Here is a 23,905-nt window from a genome sequence, read left to right as displayed (position 1 = left end):
AGTTTTTTATGAAGAGTTTGATTATATGCACACTCTTTACATTAAAATTTTTTTTATTTTATTTTTTAATTATTTATTTATTTGTTTTTTAAAAGATTTTATTTATTTATTTGACAGACAGAGATCACAAGTAGGCAGAGAGGCAGGCAGACAGAGAGGAAGGGAAGCAGGCTCCCCGCTGAGCAGAGAGCCCGATGTGGGGCTCGATCCCAGGACCCTGGGACCATGACCTGAGCCGAAGGCAGAGGCTTTAACCCACTGAGCCACCCAGGTTCCCCTTAAGATTTTATTTTTAAGTAAACTCTACACTCAGTGTGGGGCTCGAACCCACAACCCTGAGAGAGAGTTGCACACTCTATTGACAGCCAGGCACCCCTAACTACATTTTTTTTTAAATTGAGCTATAAGTCACATCATGTGAAACTTACCTTTTAAAGTTTAGAGTTGAGGGATTTTTAGAATGTATATAATGTTGTGCTAAACACTACTATTATCTAATTCTGGAACATTTTTATTACCCCACAAAGATGCCTTGTATCCATGAGCAGTTACTCCCTATACCTTCTTCAGCCTAATCCCTGACAACCACTAATCTGCTTTCTGTCTTTATGGATTTACCTGTTCTGGACATTTCATATAAATGGTATTTAATAATGGGTTTTTTTTTTTGCCTGGCTTTTTTCACTTAGTATAATATTCTCACAGTTCGTTCACATATTATCATGTATCAGTATTTCAGTCCTTTTTATTGTGTGACTTTCAGATGAACATAGAATATTGGGGCAATAAGGCAGTTTTTTCATATTTTGCTTACTAAGCCAGTTTGGTCCTCACAGATAGGGAGATCCATTTTGAATTTATAGATCAGCACAGAAACATCCTATAATATTAGAAGAATAGGGGGCATCTGGGCTCAGCGGCTGCCTTCAGCGTGGGTCATGACTCCAGGGTCCTGGGATCGGGCCCCACATTGGGCTCCCTGGTTGGCGGAGAGCCTGCTTCTCTCTCTCCCTCTGCCTGCCCCTCTGCTTAGTTGTATTCTCTCTCTCTCTGTCAAATAAATAAAATCTTTAAAAAAATGATTGTATTACAAGAATATTGTTTTTGCATTTGCAGGTTGGTTAGGGTTAGGGTTATTTTTTAAGTTTTTTAAGTAGGGTTAGGGTTATTTCAGTCAGAGTCTATAACATTTTTCATACTACTATCAACGTTAGAAACTTGAGTCTTTGCTGCATTTTTGCTCAAATGGGTTAGGACCATGAGGATTTTCACAAAGGCATTATGGAGTTTGGATTTAACTAGTGGGAATTGGCTGGGTGATATTTAACTTGTTCTTGGGTGATTCTGGTCAGGTCTGCAGATCCATGTATGTGTGGTTCTTTAATTAAAATCTGGCCAAGTAGGGGAAGATTGCCAATTCTGTCCTTTCCCCCCCCTTTTTTCCTTTTTAAAGATCCACGTGTAAAGGAAATTCTTGCCAGACACTGAAGAAAGGAAGGGGATTTCTCCTCCTAATCTGGGCCTCCTGTCATGGTAAGTAAAAAGAAATAACAGGAAAATTGGAATTGAACTCTATCCTGAAATTAAGTGAACACTGATAGGTCCATACATTTTTATTTTTTAAATCACTTTTCTTTTCCTGAACTCTCTTCTTGTTACCTTTCTTTTGTTGTTTATTCAGTAATAATGGAGCATTTTAGTGTTTTAGAATAGTTTATTTCTTTTTTTTTCCTTTTTTTTTTTTTTTTTTTTTTTAAGATTTTACTTATTCATTTGACAGAGATACAGTGAGAGAGGAAACACCAGCAGGGGGAGTGGGAAAGGGAGAAGCAGGCCTTCCACCGAGCAGAGAGCCCGATGCGGGGCTTGATCCCAGAACCCTGGGATCGTGACCTGAGCCTAAGGCAGACACTTAACGACTGAGCCACTCAGGCGCCCCTGAGAATAGTTTATTTCTGTTTAATCCTGTAAATTAGATAATGTATGTTACTTTTCAGTCAGGTAATAAGTGGAATTAAGACTAAAATTTATGGTTCTTGGATTCTAGGTTTCTTATCCTTTTCTAGGAAGCAAGATGTAGTGAAAACTGTGTGTGTGTGTGTGTGTGTGTGTGTGTGTGTGTGTGGTATGTCTATAGAAGAATTATGATATGGTCATACACATTCTTTATGAATTCACCTTTCTGGATAGCAGTATATCCCTACCTTCCTCTTTCTATTTAAGATAGTATTTTTGTCCCAATGAAGGTGAAGCAGCTTTCCACACCCCCTACCTGCATCTTTGACTATAGAGCATATAATGGCCATTTCAGTGACTTGTGGGCCATTTAGTGCTCCGTCTAAGCAGAGAAGATGCAGCAATGAGCCAGCCACATTTCTATCAATCCTGAGCATATGTAAACAGTGCTTCAAGGCTTAAAAAAGAAATGGTGCTCCGTAATATTGTCCTGCTTCTACCTTGTTATGTTTCTTAGATTGAGACTGTTTCATGCTGGCACACAAAGAAGGAATTGAAAAGGCCATGTTAATTTCAAGCTTCATTAGGGACATGGGTTGAAAATGCTTTTTAAAATTAAAAACAAACTAAAACACAACAGAAAAACTAGTTGTGCAAAAATGTCATACTAAAAGAAGGAGAAAGGTAACTGCTTTCATTTTGAAGCTGGGCCAGTTTTTTCTTAGTTTGTGGGTGTAACAACTTTTTGATATATCCAGGCACTGATGAACCTTTAATATTATTTCTCTAGACTACATTTTATTTTATTGGTTTTCCCACAGAGTGTTTAATGAATTGAAAAAATGTTTGCCTAATATTTATGTGGTATGTATGCCAATGCTAATGAATAACAAATGACAGCCTTATAAAAGCAGCTCTGTTCTGTACTGAAGGTTTGTCCTTTATTGTAGACCATGTAGCTAGGAAGAGTGTGGTTCTCGTACTGGTGCTGCTGGGGTTTCTGGTGTGCTCTGGAGAAGCTTTTATGTGTTGTATTCGGGGAACAGTATGGCCATGTGTCTACTTTTTAAAAAATTTCTCATAAAGTAACATTATAACAAGTTTTTACAAATACTCTAATTCTACCACCAAAACCCATGGTTGTAGTCCTTTCTACCTAGTTCATGTCCTCATGTATATTTTTTTATGTATTTGGAATTAAAGCATAATTAAATTTCTGTTTTGCTTATTTCACTAAAGGAATTAAACATTTCCCCGTGTTGATTCATTGGATTCCTGATGTTCATTTTACTAGCTGTATAACATTTTGCAAGTTGTTGAACCATTGATTTAATTAATATCCTAATTAATTGATGTATTCTGTTGTTTCAGCATTTTAGTTGTATATGCTTAATCCTTATTTTTTGTGTAGTACATTCAGGGGTGCTGAATTTTTTTTTTTTTTTTAAGATTTTATTTATTTATTTGACAGCACAAGCATGGGGAGCAGCAGGCAGAGGGAGAAGGAGAAGCAGGCTCCTTGCCGAGCAAGGAGCCAGATGCGGGACTTGATCCCAGGATCTGGGATCATGACCTGAGCCAAAGGCAGACACTTAACCCACTGAGCCAACCAGGCATCCCAAATTTTCTTTCTTTCTTTTCTTTCTTTTCTTTTCTTTTTTTAAAGATTTTATTTATTTATTTGACAGGGAGAGATCACAAGTAGGCAGAGCAGCAGAGAGAGAGGTGGGAAGCAGGCTCCCTGCTGAGCAGAGAGCCTGATGTGGGGCTCTATCCCAGGACCTTGAGATCATGACCTGAGCCGAAGGCAGAGGCTTTAACCCACTGAGCCACCCAGGTGCCCCCCAAATTTTCTTTTTTAAAATGTATACCTCTGTACTAATTTGAGTAACATCTTCTCTCTTAAGCTTATAAAGATTAAGTGAGTTTGAAGCCTTTTTTCGTATGTTAAGCATTAGGAGAATATGTTTTCATGTTTTATGGAAAATCTCAAGCTTGTACAGAGAGACAGTGAACGATCATATGCATCAATCCACTGCAGTAAGTATTAATTCATGGCCATACTTGTTTCTTCTGACTCCTTCACTGTCAACTCTTGGATTATTTTGGATGATTTTGAAACAAATCCCAAGCATTGTATCAAGAGAAATTTGTATTTTTGATGGCCTTCAATACCAGTCTTAAGAATAATGACTGGGATTGACAATGAGACTGATAATTATTTTCATTTTTACATTTTGTCCAGTATTCCCTACACATATTTTACTCTCAGCAGTAGTTTCTTTTCTTTTCTTTTCTTTTTTTTTTTTAAAAGCCTGGAAGTTTGTATGTGAATTTAGTTAATGGGTATTTTGACTTGTTGGCAGTCTCTGCTTCCTGTATTCTTTAAATATTTCTTTGTAATGTTGATTTCCTCTCTAATGCATGGATTACCGCTCTTACCTACATAAGCCAGTAGCAGAAACTAGCCTGGAACTGTGGTGACTAATCCCTTTTCAAGATTTTGTAGGTAGTCCCACTGACCTTATGGAACTGGTAGAGACTAAGAATTGCCAGATTCCACAATACCTGGTGTCCCTCAGCAATACTAGGAAATCGACCATATGGAATATATGCTCCCTAGTATTAAAAAATTACTACTTGTAGCCTGGGAGAAATTTTGCAAGCCTCTTAGGAGGCCAAGACTTGCTAGTCTGTTTCTTCCTTCCCTTTTGTCTCCTTCCAGCTCCTTATTCTATCAGAATAGGTATGTTAAAGTTTGACCTTTTTTACCCATTTTTACCCATGAAATTTAGAAACTAATGAATTAGGCAGTTAATTTAACTTATGTTATGAAATACCATTCTAGGATGTCAGTAGCTTATCCTAATGTTAATTAAGTCCTTAGTGATTAAATGCATATTTATGTATAAGGGGGAAATCAGCTGTAAAGCCTTATAGGTAATGTGAATTGAGATAGTCTTAAAAAGCACACTTATTTTATTTGACTGTGAAGAAAATATTACTTCATGATCTTGCCTTGCTGACTTAATTCTCTGTTATGTTCAATACATTCATTCCATTTTCAGTTTTCACTGGCTACTTTGGTTATATACGTTAGCATAGATTAGCACCCAAGTGAATGTGCCAGCAAGAATAGATTTGTAGATTTGTAATGGCTTCTCATTTTTGGTTTTGTTTTTAGCTTGCTACATTATTTTAATTCTGTGCTATTCAGAGGTCAGTAAAAAACTAGGTCCAGTAATCACTTGAAGAAATGAGTGACTCTGTAAAATGATCTTGAAGAGAATAGGGGCACCTGGGTGGCTCAGTGGGTTAAAGCCTCTGCTTTCGGCTCGGGTCATGATCCCAGGGTCCTGGGATCGAGCCCCGTATCGGGCTCTCTGCTCAGCGGGGAGCCTGCTTCCTCCTCTCTCTTTGCCTGCTTCTCTGCCTACTTGTGATCTCTGTCTGTCAAATAAATAAATAAAATCTTTAAAAAAAAAAAAAAAAGTTTAGGCCTATATGTTTGAGTTAAAAAGTTAATGTGATGCCAAGGAGGCATGTTTACTTTTATGTAAAAATTTTTAAAAAATTATTTGTTTATTTGGCAGAGAGAGAGACCACAAGAGAGGGAACACAAGCAGGGAGAGTGGGAGAGAGAGAAGCAGGGAGAGTGGGAGAGAGAGAAGCGGGCTTCCCTGCCAAGCAGGAAACCCGATTCCGGGCTTGATCCCAGTATCCCGGGATCATGACCTGAGCTGAAGGCAGACGCTGAATGACTGAGCCACCAAGGTGCTCCTATGTAATAATTTTTTAAAGATTATTAGAGCTGGGGGAGGGGCAGAGGGAGAAGGTGAGCATCTCAAGCAGACTTCTTAGTGAGCACAGAGCCTCACACAGGGCTCGAGCTCACAACCCCCAGATCACAACCTGAGCAAAATCAAGAATCCAATGCTTAACTGACTTAGACACCCAGGTGCCCCTTTTATGTAGTAATTTTTAAAAGCATTCCCCCTCATAGTGTTTCCTACCTTTCCCCTGTTGCTTTTTGTGAGAAAAATCTTCCTAAAATCAAGATTCCTCTTATCTTTTCTTGGTTTTAAGTGTAAATACTCAATGATCTTTGGGTCAGGAGCTACCTCTTAATAATGGAAATAGAATTGGTTAAAAGAAAAAAAAGATAACACAGAAAAATGAGTTCCTTCCAAATATAACTGTATCCCTTGTTATTCCTTCACTCAGTCATTGACCTCGGAGGAAATGACTGAAGTGGGATAAAAATGGAACAGACTGACACAGATTTCTTCTTTATCTAACAAGTTATTTTGGTGTTTGTGGGAGTGGAGCCTTTTTACAAACCTTTGTACAAACCTTTGTACACCCCAAGTAATTATATTTTTAGAGGCTCTAAGCCACACGATATTAACCTTATTGAAATATACTGCATTGATTAAACTATTTTTTTTCTATGAGAAATTGAATTTTTTATACTTTAACTTTTATAATTATCAGCCATAATTTCTTAATTCATCAAGGTAAATACCTCACAGCCCTAGGGATGTGACTCTGTTGACACCTGATTTGTTTTCAGATATAACAAGACTTTATTTAATGATGACTGATGTTTTGTAAATTTTTTTTTATTTCATGAGCCATTTATAAAGCTGTTACAGTTTTATTTTTAGAACTTGAAGTCAGTAATGTCTTTCTATATTTTAAATATCAAACCTTTAAAAGGTAAGATTCTTCTGCCTCAAAATAAAGTGGGTGGATGGAATGGGCCCAGTCAGCTAGTAGCCAAGAGACTGCTTTTATGGTGGTAGATGGGTGAGGGATTGTTACTCAATTTCTGTATGGCTCTTCTGGTCACAGATTAGTGCTGGAAGAATGGTTTTAGAGGAAATGTGACTTCAAATGAGCCCACTTGAATGGTATTTTGAGTTGCAGTATAGTAGATAGAGCTATAGTTTTCCCAACTCTGCTTTGAGGATCCCTTCTTACATTGCTGAATTATTGAGGACCCCAGAGAGATTTTGTTTACATAGGGTATGTCTGTCTATACTTTATTAGGAATTAAACCTGAGAAGTCTTTAAAATGTTCTTTTGTTCATTTAAAAACAATAGTAACTGGGGTGCCTGGCTGGCTTATATGGTAGAGCATGCAACTCTTGATCTTGGGGTTGTGAGTTTGAGCCCCATGTTGGGTGTAGAGATTACTTAAAATCTTAAAAAAGTAACAACCAACTAAATGTTAACATAAATAACATTTTTTTTTAAAGATTTTATTTATTTATTTGACAGACAGAGATCACAAGTAGGCAGAGAAGCAGGCAGAGAGAGAGGAGAAAGAAGGCTCCCTGCTGAGCAGAAAGCCCCATGTGGGGCTCGATCCCAGGACTCTGGGATCATGACCTGAGCCAAAGGCAGAGGCTTTAACCCACTGAGCCACCCAGGCGCCCCCATAAATAACATTTTTGATGAAAAATAACTTTTTCCTCATCCAGAGATAGTGTAAACAGTGGCATTATTTTAAAATTTTTACAAATCTCTTTAATGTTTTGCTTAATAGATGATAGCTAGATCCTCATGTCTACTTTTGCATTTAATTTGTTAAAATTTGTTGTTGAAAAAAATGTTGAAAAATATGAAGTAAATCCGGCCTCACATGGATATATAGTTTGAAGAATATTTTAATAGTTTTTCCATCTGGAGAATATTGTGTGTATTCTTCTGTTATACCAAAGCAAGGAATATATGTTCCTTTTTTAGGGGGGGTACAAGTAATATTTCTTTAAAGGTTAGTTGCATTGTGGAATCTGAAACCGTATCAGTGAACTTACTACATTCTATTACATTTTTTAAAAGATTTATTTATTTTAGATGGGGGAGGGGCAATGGGAGAGGGAGAGAGAATCCTAAGTGGGCTCTGCACCGAGTATGGAGCTGACCACGGGACTCGATCTCACGACCCTGAGATCATGACCTGAGTTGAAATGAAGAGTTGGACACTTAACTGACTGCACGACCCAGGTGCCCCAATATATTCTATTACATTTAAAGCCATTGGTCTATCTTGCACTTTAAATGGATCTTTTTTATCCGTGCATGATTTTGTAATATTATTTATGCATTTGTCATTTTGAAAATAATTGTTAATTGAATAATGTTGATCTTTCAAATATAGACCTATTTCTCTTTATAATTTCTTTTATTATTTATTTTATTTTATTTTATTTTTTTCTGAAGATTTTATTTATTTGACACAGAGAGATCACAAGTAGGCAGAGAGAGAGAGGGAGAACTAGGCTCCCCATTGAGCAGAGCGCCCAATGCGGGGCTCGATCCCAGGACTCTGAGACCATGACCTGATCTGAAGGCAGAGGCTTAACCCTCTAAGCCACCCAGGCGCCCCTACTTTTTGTTTTCTTAAGTAGGCTCCAACACCCAGCATGGAACCGAATATAGGACTTTGAACTCACCATCCCAAGATCGAGATCGAGACCTGAGCTGAGATTGAGAGTTGGATGCTTAACTGACTGACCCACCCAGGCACCCCTGTAATTTTTTTCAAAAATCACACTTGGGGGTGCCTGGGTGGCTTAGTCGGTTAAGCATCTGCCTTCAGCTTGGGTCCTGAGTTGGGCTCCTTGCTCAGCAGGAGCCTGCTTCTCCCTCTGCCTGTGCTTCCCCCTGCTTAGGCACGCGTGTGCTGCTTCTTTCTCTGACAAATAAATAAATGAAATCTTAAAAAAAATGAAAATAAAAATCACATTTGGTAGTATTGGCTCTGATTTTGTCAGAAAAGTCTGCTTGAGTATTGATTGGCAATCTGTGGAGCTCTTCATTTTAGCAGATGATGGGTTTTCCAAGATTCAAATTTTCACCTAAAAGCTTTATCATTAGTAATTAATGATGTCATTTGTAGGAAAAAAACCCTGCCAGTTTAAGTGAATTATAGTTTGTCAGATGTTCTTTCAATTAAAATGGTATTTAATGGGGGGGGGGAAACTGGTTAGTTTAGCTGGTAACTAAAACAGTTGCACAGGGGCACCTGGGTGGCTCAGCCATTAAGTGTTGGCCTTAGGCTCAGGTCATGATCCCAGGGTCTTGGGATCTGAGCCCCACGTTGGGCTTCCTGCTAGGTGGGGAGCCTGCTTCCCCTTCTCCCACTCCCCCTGCTTGTGCTCCCTCTCTCGCTTGTCTCACTGTCAAATAAATAAATAAAATCTTTTAAAAAACAAAAAAACAACCACCATTGCACGGATGCTTTACCTTGAGACAACCATAACATGTCAGTATGTAGCAGAAGTGTTTCATGTTATTTCCTATATAAAAAAAGACTTACCAAAGGGTCAAGATTAAATAAAATTTCATCATTTTTCCTCTGCTTTATCAAGGACATCTGAAGTGAAATTGGTGTCATTGCTTATACTAAGGTGTCAGTAGTTTTACCTGTTAATTCTTTTTGTACTGTTAGTACAAAGGTCAATGTGAAAAAGGGCAGATAATGTCTCAGTACTAATGTGGAAGTGTTTCCTGACCACATAGAGCTCCTGAAAGGTCCCAGAATCTGTGGATCTCACTTTGAGAGCCACATTAGTAGTGTTACTCTGTTATGATTAAGATTGCTATTAGGTAAAACCGTAAGTGGGTTTATAGTTAGGATTTATAGGTAGCATGTTACTTATAGGTAGGATTTATTTTTTCCTTTGAGGAAATTTAAAGAATTGCTGGAATTGTGTTAAGCAGAACATGTAGGTAGAACTGTCCTCTAATTAGTGGTTATAATTCTTAGTGCTGTCAGAGGACACGATAGGCTTTTGCTCTTGTAAAATGTGCTGTATAAAACATTCTATAATAATTTACAGTTAGGCTTTCCAGTAGATTGCTTTACTCCTGTCTTCCTAAACCATAAAAATTCATAATATAAAAAACTACTTTTTATTTTTTATTTTTAAAAAAGATTTTATTTATTTATTTGAGAGAGAGACAGTGAGAGAGAGCATGAGTGAGGAGAAGGTCAGAGAGAGAAGCAGACTCCCCGCGGAGCCGGGAGCCTGATGCGGGACTCGATCCTGGAACTTCAGGATCATGACCTGAGCTGAAGGCAGTTGTCCAACCAACTGAGCCACCCAGGCATCCCTAAAAAACTGCTTTTTAAATACACATTATAATTAGTTCAAGTGCTATTTAGATGAGAATTTAGTGGTTCTTTTTTTTAAATTGCCGTAATAGAAATGTTTCATAATTTAAGGCAGATTAAACTAGGGACAGTGGTTCACATGTTTTCAGTTTTTGAGGGATTCAGTTCCTAAACTTAAATTTTTAAAGAAACCTTTCTGTTGTGGAAATCTTACATCTAACCAAAGTAGACATAATGGTTTAGTGAACCCCTGCTTTTCCCAGTTTTCTCAGTTATCCCTCATGGATAATCCTATTTCATTAGTTTCCCACTCACTTCCTTTCTACCCTTCCCCCTCCAATTATTTTGAAGCTAATTGTAGATATCACATCATTTAATTCTTCAGTAATTCAGGATATAGCGTTCAAAAATAAGAATTTAAGGTTATAACAAAGAGAAAAAACTGTCTTACAAGTAATGTGTTATAATTTATTTGTGCTTAGTAAAAATGTTCTTTACGCTCAAAACTTTTTTTTTTCATCCATGTACTCTCTCACTAGAGACATCTTATATATTGTATGGAACACTTTGGGGATGAATATTTTTTCCTTGGGCTTTCTTCCTGTTCACCTTGGTAACTGGACTCTGAATTGTGATCATACTACTAGACATGGCAGAAAAATAAAATATGGATGACTGAGAGCTTTGAAATTATTTAAAGGTTTTGGGTTTTTCCAGGATGAAGAGACTCGGCACAGCCTTGAGTGTATCCAGGCCAATCAGATTTTTCCCAGGAAGCAGCTGATCCGGGAGGATGAGAATCTTCAGGTAATTACAGGCCACTTTGATTATGAAATAAGTATCTAACCTCATAGTAACAGTAGCAGAGCTAATGGATTGAAGTAATGCACTGTCTAATTTTGTTTTTCCCTAAACCATACTCATAGTAGAAATGCAACCTGGAAAACAATCTTTTTTATTTTATTTATTTATTTTTTAAACAGATTTTATTTATTTATTTGATACAGAGAAAGAGATCACAAGTAGGCAGGGAGGCAGGCAGAGAGAGGGGGAAGCAGGCTCCTCGCCCATCAGAGAGCCCAATTCAGGGCTTGATCCCAGGACCCTGGGACCATTACCTGAGCTGAAGGCAGAGGCTTAACCCTGTGAGCCACCCAGGTGCACCACAATCTCTCTTTTTAGAAAGACTTATTTCTTGAGAATTTGTTATTTGAGAGGATTATCTCCCTGTCATTTCTTCAGTAGTCTGGAATTTGAATAACCAGGTATATTTGATATGTGGATATAAATCATCCTTTTTAAGTCCCTTATTTATTTTTGAGTGACAGGTCTTAATCATCCATTTGTCCAGCCTGTACTTGAAGACTTTGCTTTACTGCTTTAGAACTCTGAAAGGTTTCTTTTTCCATTTTGAAGGTTCCTTTTCTTGAACTTCATGGAGAAAGCACAGAGTATGTGGGCCGTGCTGAGGATGCCATCATTGCCCTTTCTAATTATAGACTTCACATCAAGTTCAAGGAGTCTCTTGTTAATGTAAGTGATTACCAACTGTTTTCCCACTAAAGTAGAGGGAGAAAGGAAGTTAAAAAAAAAAAATTGTTAATGTTCTCAAAGAGAGAAGTGTTATACACAGTTGGGTATGAAAACATTGTGTGCTCTGCTTTTCTCTCTCTCACTTACTTTAGCACTCAGGGGACACTAGGTTAACAAGCAACTCTTACTCTTGATTCAGAATGATAAACGTAGTTGTCAACTGAATTGTCCATTTTTTAGTAACACCAAACGATTTGTACTAGGTAATGGTGTATCATTAAACTTTATAAGGGTACAAAGGCTGTATAGGCTTTTATTCTTCAATCTTTAGTATTTAACAACTGCCTCAGTTGAGATAATTTCTGGGACCTTGATGTCAAGTGATGAGGTGTACTTTGAACTCCATGCAGACTCTCATTTTAGGATGAAGTTAATGCTAATTGCTTCTTAGTGGAATAAGCATGGATGTTAAGTACAATGTTTATTTGCATAATGGACTGTATTACTGAAGAAAAGGGAGGCCCTCAGTTCTCAAGAGTACATTTACCCTTTTCAGTTATGAGGGTATTCTCAGTGAACTGGTTCTTCAGTGCACTGCCATTGTTAGTTTTCAATGAATGTGCCTTCACCACAAAGATACGCAAGTTCATATACTTCCACCAAATGAATGCCTTCTTCCTTTTTCCTTTGCTAGTATTGTGGCTTTCTTTCTACAGTTTGATTCGAACCCTGAGAAATGTATTAAGACTTCTTATAAAAGTTCAGGACTCTCCTTTCATTCAGACTTTACATTATGTGTTTTGGGGTTTATTTTGGGTTCTTTGAAATCTGTCACTTAAGTTCATTTTACTCAGTGGTGCAGAAGTTACCTAATTCCTTTGTCAAATTCTTTTGTTTGTTGAAATGCTGTCCTTTTTTTAATAATTGGCTTTTATTATTTATGTAGTAGTAGTATTTTTTGTATTTAAACATTTATATCAAAGAGCTGTTTTGGCCTGCATTTCTCCTAGCGTGTAGATCTGGGCTCTGACTGTCCATCAGCTAAAAATACACATAGGATTCATCAAGGAAAGAGGCATGCTGTGCATTCATACCATATAGCACTGTATTTAGAAGGGTCCATTTGATATTGGGTGGTCATGATAGGAGGGAACAGGATGAAAACTCCTATAAAATCCTGGCAACCAGAATTTGTTTCCCAGCCACTGTGAAAGTAAGGACAGTATAATTAGTAGAATTGCCCAGTTTAATCTTGTGTTTAAATTGTTTATCTGATTGGAATTAATGAAATTGTAATTAAATTGCATGAGGGGATGATACAGTTTCATGTTATTGTATTTTTCCATATTGTCCCCTATTTCTCAACTTACTGCCTTAGAGCCAGGTATTTCCGAGGCTATTTTTAGATTTATTTGGAAATAGGGTCTGTTGGAGAGAAAGCATCGATTTGATCATGTCATTTACCAGTCTAAGGCCTCCATTGTTTCTTCAGTATTTCTAAGGTGAAATTACTTAGCATGGTATCAGGCTAAGCGGTGTGATCCTTGGTCTCTGTCAGCTTTTCTGTCAGTTTCTCTCTTATCCTCTTTCTCCCCTTTGTATTATTAGTAACACCACCCTCAAAGTATTCAGCCACACCTCACACCTTTGAATTCTCTCTCTTGTTTCCTGCCTGGGGAGTTTTCTTCATCTGTCAAAACCCAGTTTAGGTGGTAACTTCTGTGAAGCCTTTCTCCGTTCCCTCCCTGACAGTTTGTTACCCTTGCCTCTGACTTCTTCAGTATCTCAGGCATGCCTTTACAACACTTACGAGATGTGTTATAATTTTTTGGTTCTTCATCTTTGTATCTTCAGAATTAGCATGTTTCCTGGTGCTGTGGTATTCAGTAAATATCAAGTGAATTGAAGTTAATATGAGTTTGAAATGGATATTAGACCATTTTAAAAACCCTTTTGGGTTTAAAGCTCATTTAAAAACAAATTTCTGTGTGACTAGGACTGTGTCATCATCATCTCTAACAGTAGTATATGAGTAGTAGGCTGTTTACTGTAATTGTTGATTCCCCATTATGATTGAGGTATAGTGTTTAAGAAAATTTACACTATTCTTACTTTTGACCCATTTCCTCACCTAAAAGTGTTATCTCAGCATAATAACCCTCTAAGGCATAGAATCTGCATGTCATGTAAAAGTCCCAGGATAATGGCTTTGCACTCAGAAATGGTTGTTCAAAAGTATTTTGGCATTGCAGCAACTTTAAACATTTCAGATCAAGAGAGACTGGGATTTCTCCATACAAATACTCACATCATGGTTAGTGCTAAGGTTCTTAAACCTGTGGTTACTACTTCACAAAACAGTGGCTGTTCCTGCACTAGGTCCTGGGGGGAGACCAGAGAGTTGGTGGTGTCGCTCCACCTTTACTTTTCCCTTTCCCTTTCCCTTTCCCCTTCCCCTCTCCCCTTTCCCTTCTTCCCTCCCCTCCTCCCTTCTTCCCTCCCCTCCTCCCTCCAATCCCCTCCTCCCTCCACTCCCCTCTCCTTCCTTCCTTCCTTCCTTGCCTTTTAAATCAACATATTTAGCACTTTAGAAAATGACATACCATCAAGTTTTAAATAGCTACCTGATATCATATATTCTCTTTTAATTTTATAGCACATTGAATAAAACATGCCTGTAGATTTAGATACCATAACATCATTACTTTAAATATATTCACTAGGTATCAGTTTTCCAAGTCCTAGAATAAAGAACGTCTGTAGGAGAGTTCATTTGTAACATTTAAGGTATGAATTGCTCCCATTCTGTGCTTTTCCAAAACTGTATTTTTGCATATGTACAGGTATATTTCTTTGCTCAGCTCATTTATAAACAAGTAAGTGTTCAAGTGAATTCATGAAAATTTAAAACAATTTTTGTTGTGTAATTCAATAGACTGCCTCTCAATCTGCTGCTTCTGAAATCCCAGTAAGTAGCATGAGAATCCTAGGTGGTTTTTGCACCTGTGCTTTGGAACAAGTTGGTTTTGACTGTCAGAAGCTCACCTTGCAAAGCAGCAGAATTTGTCCTCTCTGCATGAGTCCCTTCCATTTTACTAGACAAAGTGCTAGTGGTATACTATGATGAGAACAATTTGTGGAGTGAGGAAAAAGCCCCATACTGTGTACATAAACAGATGGAATTGTGATCCTCAGAACATGTAAAGTGAATTTCAACTAGGAGTAATTTGTAACATCAACATTAGTATTTAAAAAGACAGTAGAGCTTCTATTTCCAGGCTGGCCTGTTAATGCTTTTTAGGAAAAATGTGTAAGTGTAGCATCTGCAAACATTTTCCTTAGCATTTTTTCACATTCTTTTATTGTCTAACTGTAGTATAGCAAAAATCTTTTTTACCCAAGTATCAGAAGGAGGTTACTGTCAACCCTTCCTTCATGCACCTTGGCCGCAGTATTCATATGCCAGCAGAAGTCTCTGAATCAGTGCTAGAAGAGCAGCTTGTAAATATAAAATGTGAGCAGTAGAGTTTGGATCTTTAACTGGTGACAGTCTTCTTCTGACTGGTTTCTATATAAGATTTAGGGCCCAGATACTTCACAGCTTATTACAGATTTTAGGTTTAGACTCATTTTCACTCAATTACTGCCATTTTTAATTCAAATGGATGTACAAAATTAGTACTTTCCATTCAGGCTATAAAAAGGGCATTGTTTTTAAAAGATAGACCTATCCCACTTTTAAATTCTGGTGCTTAAAAATACTGCACATGTGCATGTCCACACACACAAACCGAGAAAGAATTAAAGTAAACATACTAGGATATGATGACGTAAAATTCCCTCTGGAGTGAGATAGTACTATGGATCTTTAATACTGTGCATGTCTATTATAATTTTTAACTGCTGCTCTTCTGCTTTTTTGGATTGATGCTCTTATGAATTTTGATGCCAATGATGTAACTGTTGGCCTTTTGAGGAATTAACAGCACTGAGTGTGTTTGATGCATTGTTTGAGCATGAGTTTTGTGGAGATTATAAGAGGAAAATCACTGTAAAGGAAGTTAGAATTACCTTGCAGGAAGAAGGTAGAGGTGAAAGAAGCAAAAAGAAAATGAGTTGCTACAAAACACTGAATCAGTTTGCTAGGGAGGATTTGAATGTATGTGACTTTAGATTTTTTCGTACTCTTCCATGGATAGAACTGTACATAAGGAATCTGGTTTAAATTCTGTTTTCCTCTTGAAGGTCCCTGGTGGAGAGGCCACTTAGTTCTGAGAGAAACATTAAAGTAGAGCTCATACATCAAGGAGGGGCAATCTTAGAGGAAGAAGGAAAGGTGCACCATTAAAATGGAAGAAACTTGGGCTAGAAGACAGGTGCATGGATTCTGGTCCTGTCTTTGCCACTAGCTTATAGTGTAGAAACTTAACCTCCCTGGGCTATAAAACGGCCTAGATTCAATGATGGATTGAAGACAATCTATAATTGTTTGCTAATAGGGTTGAATATGGGGTTTGCCTGGTTACAGAAATGGTAAGAGATCCTCTTGATGTGTGAGGAAAATTGAGAAACCTAAAGCAATGGAGCAGGCCTTAAAGTAGAGAAACTTAGTGTGTTTTGGTTGGGTGTGTAAGAGGAAAAGGCCTGTTCTGCCTTTTTGGAAGAGGAGGCAGTCTGTGGAGGGAACGTTGGGGTAGATAGGAGAAGAAAAAAGGTAGTTGTTCATTTGGTATATAAAATCACGTATTTCTCTCTTATATGTCTCTTTTTTTTAATTGCTGCATATTAAACTTCCCTGCATGTGACAGTCTGCATGAGCATTAAAATCTGTTTTTCAGGGCGCCTGGGTGGCTCAGTGGGTTAAGCCTCTGCCTTTGGCTTGGGTCGTGATCTCAGGGTCCTGGGATCGAGGCCCGCATCGGGCTCTCTGCTCAGTGGGGAGCCTGCTTCTCCCTCTCTCTGCCTGCCTCTCTGCCTACTTGTGATCTTTCTCTCTCTGTTTCAAATAAATAAATAAAATCTTTAAAAAAAAATCTGTTTTTCATATCTATGACTTGAGTACACATGGTGGTTTCTGGTGACTTGCTAGTCGTATCTGCATACTAGCATCTGGTATTTTTAGCCTTCTTCCTTAAATTTGTGATGTTAAAATGTGTGAAAATTTGCATATCGAATGCATTTTAGGTAGCAAATCTTTTGCATGCTCTAAGGTGTTTCATTATTCTGGAAGTCCGGTCGCAGGCTGATCCAACAGTAGGGCATGTAAAGCTTATCTCTTCCTTATAGCACAGTAGCACAGGCTCGTTCACTTCCTCCAGCAGCTGCTATTAGCATTAGTTGGTTTTCAGATTTTATAGTTATAAGGAAGGTGACTGAAGGGGACCTGGGATGCAGGTGACTTCTGAGAGAGCAGCCTTTCCATGTGGGTTTGTAAAGCTACTCTCACTCCACTCCAGACACTTCCTGTTCCCTCTGCCTGGGACTTCCTATGCTGTGACCATTTGATGTTCAGAAAACATACAGGCAGGTTGGAAATTGGTCCAAGGAAGTCAGGAAGTAGGCAGACTTAGTTGGTAAAATTTTAGAAATTTGAGATTAGAATTCAGGCTTCTTAATTGCCATTCTTGCAGCCACTTTTGGGAAGGGAGGGAGAAGGGAAAGGGGTTATATTAAAACAAAGCAAATGCAATATGAGAGTCTGTTACAGGGCATCCAAAAGCAGTATGAGAGTCTTATAGGGCACCCAAAGGACTGACCTGCAGACAAATCAGTGTCCTCTTCCAATCTCCATCTTTTTTTTTTTTTTTTAAAGATTTTATTTATTTATTTGGGAGAGAGAAAGTGGTAGTGTGTATATGTGTGCAAAAACTTAGGGAGAGGGAGAAGCAGACTTGCCCCTGAGCAGGGAGCCTGACGTGGGGCACCATCCTGGGACCCTAGGATCATGACCTGAGCCGCTTAACAGACTGAGCCACCCAGGTGCCACCTATCTCTATCTTTTTAATCTGTGGTCTTCCTTTACAGCTTACCCCTACCCATTGATGTATATTGTATTTTTCCTTCTGAGATGTACAGGTCTTGAAAGAATTTTTAGCTGCATCAGCTAGTTTCTCACAGCACCTGGACTTAGAAACAGAGGGCCAGGGGCACCTGGGTGGCTCAGTGGCTTAAAGCCTCTGCCTTCAGCTCAGGTCATGATCCCAGAGTCCTGGGATCGAGCCCCTGCATGGGCTCTCGCTCAGCAGGGAGCCTGCTTCCTCCTCTGTCTCTGCCTGCCTCTCTCCCTACTTGGTGATCTCTGTCTTGTCAAACAAACAAACAAACAAACAAACAAATAAATAAATAAATAAATAAAATCTTAAAAAAAAAAAAACCACACACACACACACATACATACATACATACATACATACATACATACACACAAAACAAAAAAAAACCCAGAGGGCCAGAGTTCATTTTTTCTCAGAATACAAGATTTCTTCACTTACTCCCAGTACTATTATGAGGGAATTTTTCGTTTATAGACTTAGAACTAAGCCAGAAGTTTCTGAGTTCTGAGGTAGAAACTCCCATTTTCTATATATTATTTTGCTTGCTTCTCTTGTTTAATCCCTACCCCAGTTTCTGTTTCTCATCCCAGACATCCAGCACTGGGCTTCTTTTTGATTCTCACATCATTTTTCTGAGAGTTCTCTGCTGACTCTGGCAACTGCATGGTGGGGCAGAGTTTGCAGGAAGCCCGTTTCTGAAACTGGCTCCGCTAATATGATGGCCACCTCGTGCAGGCAGCACTCTCTGGTTTCTGTGCTGGAGACTGCCTGTCTCTTCCTATGCTAAACATGAATTGTTGGAATGCTACACGGAATTGTCAGAGCTACATTTTGCCTGGGCGTGATACAGTATAAGAGACCCCTTCTCTAAACAGTGAGTGTATCTAGTTATTTTACCAGGCTCTCTTGAGAAGTTTTAGAAATTAGTTTCTGAAACCAAGGGTTGAGATCAAGGTGAATTGATCCAAGAGGGGGAGGATTCTCATATCAGCTTGAAGATTTGTCCCCTGTTAAGATGCTTTCCCTATCTGCCTCCATTTCCTTCTCCCAGCCCTCTCCACTATTGTCCTTACTTCTGTGTTCTGTAGAGTCTGCTCACCGGATTGGCAGGGAGAGAACCATTCCAGCTTGTTCATACATCAAGCCCCACTTGGCAGACAGGGATCTTCCTGATTTTTTGAAGCAAATTAGACCTAGCTAGTTTTAGGACCTTTGACCACTGTGTGGCCTGCTCCCTCCTCTTTGATGTTTATTCTAACATCTAGATGTTAGATGGGTCTATTCTACTGAGTATAGAGTCTGACAAGCAACCACATCTTTCCTGTGTGGCTTGTGGGCAGTTTAGATCTCCAGTGTTTTTCAGGATGTTCCTTTGCTAAAACAAAGCCACAAGTCCACTTGGCTGTTTGGGGCAAATAAGTGTAGTCCTACCGTCACCTTGATCTGCACTTCTTCTCTGTGAACAAGACCAGATTACCACTCTGGTTCCCTTCAGCTGCTTTGTCATTGCAAATCGCAGCTAGCTGTAGTGTGTAAAGTAGTAGTACCTGGAGAGGTTGTGAGTTTGATACTTGAGAGATGACCTGTTCCCCTGTTGTTTCATTCCTTGTCTTCATGCTCAGACATGACTTGAGGCTATTGATTTAGAGGGAAAGGAGGGGAAACCCTAATTGACTCAGTAGTAAATCACTTGAATACTACTGATTCAGATAAATTTGCGGCTTTGTTTGCTACTTTCGCTTGTAGAGCTTTTGGATCTTTCTTGTTGAACCCACTGAGAAAACTGAGGGATTAATGCCTTCTTGACTAAGGGGTCTTCATCTTTTTTAATTGCAGGTTCCATTACAGCTTATAGAAAGTGTTGAATGCCGAGATATATTTCAGCTTCATTTGACTTGCAAAGACTGCAAAGTTATCAGGTATGTGATGTGTTTATGCTGTTTTTTAGTGTGGAAAATATATATTATTAAAAGAATGGATTCGTGGTTTGGTAACAGAAAAACAGCTTTTGAGTGTCAGCCTTGTTAGGAATATTTTCTGAGTAGTTAGTGCCTGAAATATTTCATCTTTAGGCTACTTTCCTATTTGAAAAGTGATTTTTAAGTTTTTTACTTGGAAATAATTTCAGATTTACCAAAAAAAGTGCAACAGTTAAAATATTACGAAGAACACCAGTATTGTTAACATTTTACCCCATTTGCTTTATTGTTTGCAGGTGGGGTGTGTGTGTGTGTGTGTGAGTGATTCTTTTTCTGAACTATTTGAAAGTAAGTTATGTAATCCTGGCTTTTCACCCTGAAATACTTTGGTATGCTTTCCTAAGAATAGGGATATTTTCTTACATAACCATGGTATCATTATCAGCTTCACAACTTTACACTCATAATACTTTTATCCAGTCTACTATCCTTGTTCCAATTTTGTCATTTGACCTAATAATGCCCTTTATAGCATTTTTCTCACCCCCACCTTATTCGGGATAGGATCCATGCAAAGTCAGGTATTGCATTTAGTTGCTGTGATTCTGTAGCCTTCTTAGTTTTTTTTTTAAAAATATGTATTCATCCATTTTATTTTATTTTATAATTTATTTACTTTATTCATCCATTTGTCAGAGAGAGCACACACACACAAGCAGGGGAGCGGCAGGCAGAGGGAGAAGCAGGCTCCCCACTGAGCAAGGAGCCCAATGTGGGACTCGTCCCAGACCCTGGGATCATGACCTGAGCTGACACCTAACTGACCGAGCCGCCCAGGCACCGCTCTAGCCTTCTTTACTCTGAAACATTTTTCACTCCCTTTTTTTTCTTTTATGACATTCACATTTTAAAGAATATAATCTTTAAATTGAATGTTTCTCATTTTATATCTGTACAGTGTTTCCTTATGATTAAATTGAGGTTCTGTATTCTTGGCTACAGTATTATATGTGTAGGTTGTATCCTTCTCAGGGTGCTCTATTACGTCTGGAGGCAAGCAGTGTCCATCTGTCCCTTATTGGTGATGTTAATTTTGATCATTCTTGTTGAGGTGTCACCTGCTTTCTGTGTAATTTCTTCATTTTCTCCTTCACAACAAATAAACTGTCTATAGAAGGCACTTTAAGACAATGAAAATATCCTGCCTTTCGTCCAGTTTCTCCATTGATTTAACATCCATTGGTTTTTATCTGATATAATCTTTACTCTAATGATTGCGAAATGATGCCTGAAATGTGTTTTTAAATTTAATAGCTCTAGAAGTTCTGAATTCCCTTATCTCTTTGATTTTGGAGTGCCAGTAAACACTGTGTGTTGGCATATTGATGAGCCACATTGATTGGAATGAGGAAGAGGTTGAAGTGACCTCCTTGGTTTTAAGATATATAAGTTGCCTTTTAGCCATTGAGATTGGCTTGCTTTTGATAGATACTAACTACAACTTACATTTAAAAAGCTTGTTTATTAATTACTCAGTTTAAACACTGTCTGCATTTGAAAAGGTGAAGTATTTTTTGCCCTAATTGAATCAAACAATATGTACCTAAAATTACAATTTCTAATAGAATTGTTTGGTTCTCTACATGGTCACAGCTGAAAGTTTCAGGGTTTTATTTTGGATCTACAGTTGCTGATTTATTCTAATTGCTGAGTTAGATTTTGAAATTATTATCAAACTGGCCAAAAGTTGTGCTGTGATTTATTTTTGAGCTTGGCCTGATAGGTTTAGGAGAAGTTCTTTTTGTTTTGTTATAACCTATTTCTTGACAACCTTTCTAAAGCTTTGGTGGAAGACATAGGAGGAAACCTTACTCATGAAAGAGAACACTGCCATTTTACTTTAATAATTACCATTAATCAATCTCAGAAGCAATTTCATCAGCCTAAAAATAAGTTTTTCACACGTCCATTTTTTTTTCTTTTTGACATTTTGTACCATTGGCTAAAATTTATTGGATCTCTTTTTATCATAAATGATGAACGTGTGAATGGCCACCTCTGATGCTCTTTTGATTGTAGCTGTCACTGCACCAGGACGTAGGCACTCTTGAAATGGTGGCTTCCCTCAGATTTCATTGTCAGCCATCTGCTAATTACATCCATACTTGTTTGGCTTTACAAAGGTGTCAGTTCTCAACCTTTGAGCAGTGTCAAGAGTGGCTCAAGAGACTGAACAATGCAATCCGACCACCTGCGAAAATAGAAGATCTATTCTCATTTGCATACCACGCTTGGTGCATGGAGGTCTACGCCAGTGAAAAAGAGCAACATGGAGACCTGTGCAGACCAGGTAGATCTTTCTAAAATGTGCAAATAGTGTCTTTTTTTTTTTTTTTTAAAGATTTTATTTATTTATTTGACAGAAATCACAAGTAGGCAGAGAGACAGGCACAGAGAGAGGGGGAGGCAGGCTCCCTGCCGAGCATAGAGCAGAGAGCCTGATGCGGGGCTCGATCCCAGGACCCTGGGATCATGACCTGATCCGAAGGCAGAGGCTTTAACCCACTGAGCCACCCAGGCACCCCAAATAGTGTCTTTTTTGAACTACTGTTTGAGGTACCCTTCACATGAAATGGGACTCTAAGCATACGTGTATTCATTCGTTATCTATTTTATGGAGCACCTAGCATGTGCCCATCACTTCTAAGCTTAATAGAACATGTTTCTTGCCTTTCAGGGGAAGGGAAGAACACTATATTTGGTATCACTGTCTATTGGGCCTAAAAACAACTAGAGTATGGTTTAATGGGGGTTGAAAGGAGCCTAATGGAAGGGAGCCATGAGTGTTGTATACACATTTGGGAAGACTTCACATTCATGGTAGCTTTTGAATAGGCTTTGAAGGTAGAATAAGGAAGGTTTCATTGATTAGAGAAAGGGGGAAAATGTTAACACAAGTTGCATGAATAAAGGTCCAGAGGTATGTGAAGGTAGCATGCAGAATAGTGGCATACAAAATGGCCTTTCCCTATCTTCTTATTTTCATGTCAGAGATTTCCTGTCCCTATCCCTTTCATCTCCTAGGTGATGAAACAGAGGTCTAGAGAGGCCAGGTGACTTTCCTCGAGACAAATAGAGAAGCCGAGCTTATACTGGAGTCCAGGCCTCCTGCCTTCCCAGGAGATCTTTGTTCCACTCTTTTTCCTTCAGAAATGGCTTGGATCAAGTTCATGTTATTTCTCCACGTGTATTTTTCTGTAAACTTTAGGCTGCCATAAATAGAACTTTGCTGGTCCAACACTCAATCTTTATTATGTCCAGCCTGGAAGGAAAGTCTTGAATTTCTTTTTTTTTTTTTTTAATTTCTAAGCAATGAAAAGTTGTGAGGCTCCGTCCAACTCCGCTTACTCTAGGGACTTTTTTCTTTAAACCTCAGTTTTTAATCCTGAGTTTTTTATCTTAACTGTTCTGCCCTGGGTCATTTTAAACATTTGAAGCTAATCTAGCTTTGCTTGTATCGCTTTGTTTCCTGGCTCATTCACTGGTTGAAGTTTCTGGTTCATAATTAAAATATAACAGGAAGCATCATCTTATTTTTAAAGATGCTTTGATATATACTTTTGTTTGACCCTCATGACCTCATCAAGCAGGCAGGATAGACCGAGTCTCTGTTTGGGAGCCACAGAAATGGAACTCAGAGGTAAAGCCTGCTGCCGGGCCCCACTGCCAGTCAGTGACAGAGCTAGGACTTAACCCAGTTCTCCGCTATTGAGAGTTGACTGTGTGGGGTGTTGTGCATGCAGAGATGAAAAACAGGCACTGCCCTGTGAATCCACAAGGAAAGCCTCAGGAATCCAAGCTACCCATGAGCCTGGTCAGGCCAGTGAAACCCGGAGTCAGCCACAGGAGTTCACACCATCCTGCAAAAGGTTATGAAAATGTGCTTGAACTGTCTCTGACTTCACTTCATCATCCATTGCATCTTTTTCATTTTCCTTCTTTATTGAGATGCCATCGTATTTTGTTATTGTTGTTGTTTATGGCTCTTTTCAAGTTTTTCTTTTTTCAAGGTAAAATTTACATACAGTGAAATGCACAAATCTTATATGTATTTTTGTTGAATTTTTAGTCAATGCATCTTACTAAATTTTTAGTCTCTACCATTTCCTAGGATAATGAAGTTAGGGAGTTCTGTCTAGCTGCATAGTGTTATATAAGAACTTCAGTTGTTAAAGAGTCCTAACCCTAATGGGCAATACCCCTAGTTTTAGGTGGTTAGTCAGCAAGGCTTGCTTTTTCTCCTAACCTGTTTTTTCACA

The 23,905-nt window shown here is 38.5% G+C and overlaps 1 protein-coding gene across 8 annotated transcripts in view; it reads left to right on the top strand.

The window, feature by feature from the left end:
• Positions 1 to 23,905, top strand: part of LOC111160004 (myotubularin related protein 3) — a 142,392-nt gene that overhangs the window by 86,767 nt on the left and 31,720 nt on the right. For all 8 annotated transcript variants that reach the window (XM_022522766.1, XM_022522765.1, XM_022522762.1 and 5 more), the window contains 5 exons: positions 1,454 to 1,533; positions 10,799 to 10,888; positions 11,498 to 11,614; positions 19,504 to 19,586; positions 21,770 to 21,936. In XM_022522766.1, the coding sequence (XP_022378474.1) occupies positions 1,531 to 1,533; positions 10,799 to 10,888; positions 11,498 to 11,614; positions 19,504 to 19,586; positions 21,770 to 21,936 (460 nt within the window). In that variant the 5' untranslated portion in view covers positions 1,454 to 1,530. The remainder of the gene's footprint in view (positions 1 to 1,453; positions 1,534 to 10,798; positions 10,889 to 11,497; positions 11,615 to 19,503; positions 19,587 to 21,769; positions 21,937 to 23,905) is intronic.

This window comes from Enhydra lutris, unplaced genomic scaffold (genome assembly GCF_002288905.1).
Source record: "Enhydra lutris kenyoni isolate GAN:26980312 unplaced genomic scaffold, ASM228890v2 scaffoldscaffold73, whole genome shotgun sequence".
Lineage (NCBI taxonomy): Eukaryota > Metazoa > Chordata > Mammalia > Carnivora > Mustelidae > Enhydra > Enhydra lutris.
The sequence above is the reverse complement of the archived record's forward strand: the minus strand, read 5'-3'. Positions and strand labels throughout refer to the sequence as shown.